The 5,000-nt window shown below is 47.2% G+C and overlaps 1 protein-coding gene across 1 annotated transcript in view; it reads right to left on the bottom strand.

The window, feature by feature from the left end:
• LOC128365837 (probable E3 ubiquitin-protein ligase HERC1) overlaps positions 1-5,000 on the bottom strand; it is a gene marked incomplete at its 5' end in the record, with an annotated part of 63,350 nt that overhangs the window by 54,398 nt on the left and 3,952 nt on the right. Inside the window, 3 exon segments of the mRNA XM_053326482.1 lie at positions 1,307-1,432; positions 3,137-3,302; positions 4,735-4,869. Coding sequence (XP_053182457.1) covers positions 1,307-1,432; positions 3,137-3,302; positions 4,735-4,869 — 427 coding nt within the window.

The raw sequence follows: 5,000 nt of genomic DNA, 5'->3' as shown, positions 1-5,000 counted from the left end.
GTGGCTAGCTCGGCGGCTAACTCAGCTACTAGCTTGGTGGCTAACTCGGCTGCTAGCTAGTGATATTTATCGTTATCTGGAGATGAAATGACGTATATTGTGGTGTTTGAAGTTTTGGTCCTACTTCGTCAGCCCTCGTCATTGATGAAAGCTTGATACATTTTAAAGCTGGACTTCAAAGCTGACCTACTGGAAACAAAGACTGACTTCATGTTGTTGAGACGTGCATTAAGACGACGGTCAAAACTTTGCGGCTCAGAGAGACCACTTAAAAAAAGAAAAAAAAATCAATCAAAACCTTTTACAGCAACCTCACAACCGACCACATAGAGTGACGAATAAACCAACGTCTTCATAGAGTAAAAGCTGCATTCATCATCATCATCATCATCATCATCATCATCATCATCATCATCAAATGACCCACTCTGTTATCTACACAAGCCCTAAGTACATTCATTTATATCAGTGGGTCTTAATCTGGTGGTTGTGAGCTAATGTTTAAAGGGTAATGAGATGTTTAATGGATCCAAGCTTCTTACAGTAGATCAGATGCTCAATTTCAATCATTTAAGCCTCCGATGTTAATCAAATAATAAAAAAAGACACACTGAACTAGGGGTGTCACGATCCGATAAAGCCAAAAAACAAGTATCGGATTTTATCCTTAGACTGTATAAAAGAAATGGACGTAACATCCGTGACGTCACCCATTGGTTTGTGGACTGCTGCTCGGAAGCCAATAGTTTCGAATCTAGGCAGCGCCATCTTGAAAATTTCAGGTGCATGCTGGGAAAAATAAAAACACGGATTCTACTTATATGGGCATGAGGCGGGGCCATGGGCGGAGTGGGGAGGTTGCTATGGTTGCGAGGGCTGGATCTCGAGGACATTGGGCAATCAACCTGTCAATCAGGACGTAGCCACGCCCTAATGCATACCCTGCTTTATCGTCACATATAAAATCAGGGAGGCCAAAATGTCACAAATGAACATCATACTGCATTGAAGAAGGCTTTAAACTAGCGATTGAGACCATAAACACATTTTGAAAACGTTTACTGAGGTTAGAAATCAAGTGAGAAGTTGGTGAATTCTCCATTGACTTGTATAGAGACGGTCGCCCCCTGGTGGCCTTTTGATAGAATGCAGCTCTAAGTTACTTCCTGGTTGGCTTCATTTCAGAGGACCAGAACTCCCCGTCTGATGCCAACATTGCTCATTACAGGATTGGTTGTTCCAGCTTCTCAAACCTTCCAGTCTGATTATAAATGAGCAGGAAGGAAGCTCTGGCTGCGTTGGGTACCTGTCCTTTGGAGAGGCTCTCCCATCTGTCGGGGCCCTGAGGCAGCAGCGAGTGAAGAAGCTCCATCCTTTCTCTCAGCGGAGGCAGCAGCATGGTCGCACCCACAGAAAGAGTCTCGATCACCGCCTGATGGGACGAACACAAACACACACACACACACACACACACACACACACACACACACACACACACACACACACACGTCAACATACTGTCACTTGACCTGATGTCATAATAGCCGACAGGTGAACAACTTGTTGGCAATTGTTGTCTTAACCCTCCTGTTCTCCTCAAGTCAGGGAAGGAAGGGAGGAAGAAGGACGGAAAGGAGGGAGGAAGGAAGGATGGAGGGGATTTAGGAAGGAAGGGAGGAAGAAGGAAGGAAAGGAGGGAGGAAGGAAGGATGGAGGGGATTTAGGAAGGAAGGGAGGAAGAAGGAAGGGAGGGAAAGAAGGAAGGGAGGAAGGAAAGAAGGGAGTGAGGGAGTGAGGGAGAAAGGAAAAGAGGAAGGGAGGAAGGTAGGGGGGAGGAAAGAAAGAGAGATGGAGGGAGGAAGGAAAGAAGGAAGGAGGGAAGGAAAGAAGGACAGAAGGGAGGATGAAAGGGGAGCCTCGCCCTACCAACCAATCAGAGCCAAGGGCGGGAACTAAGAGCTGTCAATCAATACCAGGCAAGTAAAGTTCAGCCTTAAATATTTAATGTCCTTCCCTCCATTTTCTCCCCTTCCTTCCTTCCTTCCTTCCTTCCTTCCTTCCTCCCTCCTTTCCTTTCTTCCCGCCTTCCTTCCTTTCTTTCTTCCCTCCCTCCATCTCTCTTTCTTTCCTCCCCCCTACCTTCCTCCCTTCCTCTTTTTCTTTGTCCCTCCCTTCTTTACGTTTGTCCTTCCTCCCTCCCTCCATCTCATACTTTCCTTCCTCTCTCTTTCCTCCCTCCTTCCCTTCCTTCCTCCCTTCTGTTCTTTCCTTACTCCCTTCATCTCTCTTTCTTTCCTCCCCCCTACCTTCCTCCCTTCCTCCTTTCCTTTGTCCCTCCCTCCTTCCTCCCTCCCTTCCTTCCTTCGGTTTGTCCTTCCTCCCTCCCTCCTTCTCTTTCTTTCCTTCCTCCCTCCTTTGCTTCCTTCCTCCTGTCCTTCCTTCCTTCCTCCTGTCCTTCCTTCCTTCCTCCCTCCTTTCCTTCCTTCCTCCCTTCTGTCCTTCTTTCCTTCCTTTCTATCCTCCCTCCCTCCATCTCTTTTTCTTTCCTCCCCCCTACCTTCCTCCCTTCCTCTTTTCCTTTGTCCCTCCCTCCTTCCTCCCTTCGGTTTGTCCTTCCTCCCTCCCTCCTTCTCTTTCTTTCCTTCCTCCCTCCTTTCCTTCCTTCCTCCTCCTTCCCTTCCTTCCTGCTGTCCTTCCTTCCTCCCTTATGTCCTTCTTTCCTTCCTCCCTCCATCTCTCTTTCTTTCCCCCCCCTACCTTCCTCCCTTCCTCTTTTCCTTTGTCCCTCCCTCCTTCCTCCCTCCCTTCCTTCCTTCGGTTTGTCCATACTGCCTCCCTCCTTCTCTTTCTTTCCTTCCTCCCTCCTTTCCTTCCTTCCTCCTGTCCTTCCTTCCTCCCTCCTTTCCTTCCTTCCTCCCTTCTGTCCTTCTTTCCTTCCTCCCTCCCGCCAAGGGTGGGAACTAAGAGCTGTCAATCAATACCAGGCAAGTAAAGTTCAGCCTTAAATATTTAATGTCCTTCCCTCCTCTTTTCTCCCACTCAACGTTTTATCTGACACATTATTGAGCTTCATTGTCTCTTCTCATTGTCTTTATCGATCATGAAACTTTTCCTGCTGACATCTCTGTTTTCTTACCTCTTGAATCTCATCTGGCACGGAGGAGTCCATCAGTCTGAAGAGCAGGTTCCTCAGAGGTCTGGCCTGCCGACCCAAGATGCTGGTGGCGACGCCGCCGGCCAGAGCCAGAGCCAGGTGATTGGACAAAAGCCGAAGGCACAGCTTGAGGAAGTTATGATGCTCCCTGAGAAAATACAGTTGGCATTTTAAAATCGGCATATATGAAGATATATTTATAATTATACACCAATCTATATCTCTAATGTCTCTTTTCCACCGAGCTGGAGCTGGTTCGGAGCCAGAGCCTGACTAAGCACCGGTTCTTTGCTTTTCCACCACCAAAGCTCAGAACGGGAGCCAGAGCGAGCGCCAACTCTTTGCTGGTCTAAAGCAAGAACCAATAACGTCAGCGGACTGGGGGTGGGGCTAACGTTTATTAGCGGGGCTTACGTGTATTAGCCGGCTAGCGGGGCTAACGTTTATTAGCAGAGTAGCGGGGCTTATGTTTATTAGCCGGCTAGCGGGGCTAACGTTTATTAGCCGGCTAGCGGGGCTTACGTTTACTAGCCGGCTAGCGGGGCTAACGTTTATTAGCAAACTAGCGGGGCTTATGTTTATTAGCCGGCTAGCGGGGCTAACGTTTATTAGCAGAGTAGCGGGGCTTATGTTTATTAGCCGGCTAGCGGGGCTAACGTTTATTAGCCGGCTAGCGGGGCTTACGTTTACTAGCCGGCTAGCGGGGCTAACGTTTATTAGCAAACTAGCGGGGCTTATGTTTATTAGCCGGCTAGCGGGGCTAACGTTTATTAGCAGAGTAGCGGGGCTTATGTTTATTAGCCGGCTAGCGGGGCTAACGTTTATTAGCCGGCTAGCGGGGCTTACGTTTACTAGCCGGCTAGCGGGGCTAACGTTTATTAGCAAACTAGCGGGGCTTATGTTTATTAGCCGGCTAGCGGGGCTAACGTTTATTAGCAGAGTAGCGGGGCTTATGTTTATTAGCCGGCTAGCGGGACTAACGTTTATTAGCCGGCTAGCGGGGCTTACGTTTATTAGCAGACTAGCGGGGCTAACGTTTATTAGCAGACTAGCGGGGCTAACGTTTATTAGCCGGCTAGCGGGGTTAACGTTTATTATTTTTATATTTTTTTTGCCAGAGCTGCTGTCTTCTTTTTCTTCTTCGTAAATTAAATTAGTAAACTTTCTAGTACACTACAAGTACATGGTCTGTAGTATACTTGCTATACTTATACACTCAAGCATACACTCAAGGGTGCTGCTTATGTCACTCTCTGTTTTATACTTATTATAACTCACTTGTCTGATAATGTTTTAAATCTGTTTCTAATTCTGGCATATGTACAGATACTGTCACTGACAAATAAACTAATAAAATAAAATAAATAAGACGTAAGCTTTTAGTCTGCAGCCAAATGCTTCTCACTAGATCACCATTGTTTTTTATTCTAGCAGTATTTAGCGAGTGTGTGCTGCTAATTTTATTCCTTTGCAAGTAAACACAGATTAAATAAACCAACAGCCAGAAATACATGAATGAGTTTAAAAATAACTTCTCTTCCTCTCCTCAGAGTCACTAGCAGACGGAGTGATGTGTTTACCTGGAAGAAGGGAAGGGGAGAGGAGGAACTTCACTGTTGATGCCGTCACAGTATCTCTCGAGGAAGGAGCGCAGGTGAGAGAAGGTGCTTTCCTCCAGGTCCACGCAGTACGGTCGGTGCCAAGCAACCACTTGTCTGAAAAGAGACGAGAGGAAACGTTAATGTGTTTGGAGCTCTGAGAGTTAAAGGTAGTGTCCTACCACCTGTTTGACTGTTCCTTCTTTCCTCCCTTCCTTCCTTCCATCTGTCCTTTCTCCCTCCCTCCA

Source organism: Scomber japonicus, chromosome 1 (assembly GCF_027409825.1).
Source record: "Scomber japonicus isolate fScoJap1 chromosome 1, fScoJap1.pri, whole genome shotgun sequence".
NCBI classification, from domain to species: Eukaryota; Metazoa; Chordata; class Actinopteri; order Scombriformes; family Scombridae; genus Scomber; species Scomber japonicus.
This window is presented reverse-complemented; position numbering and strand designations above follow the sequence as displayed.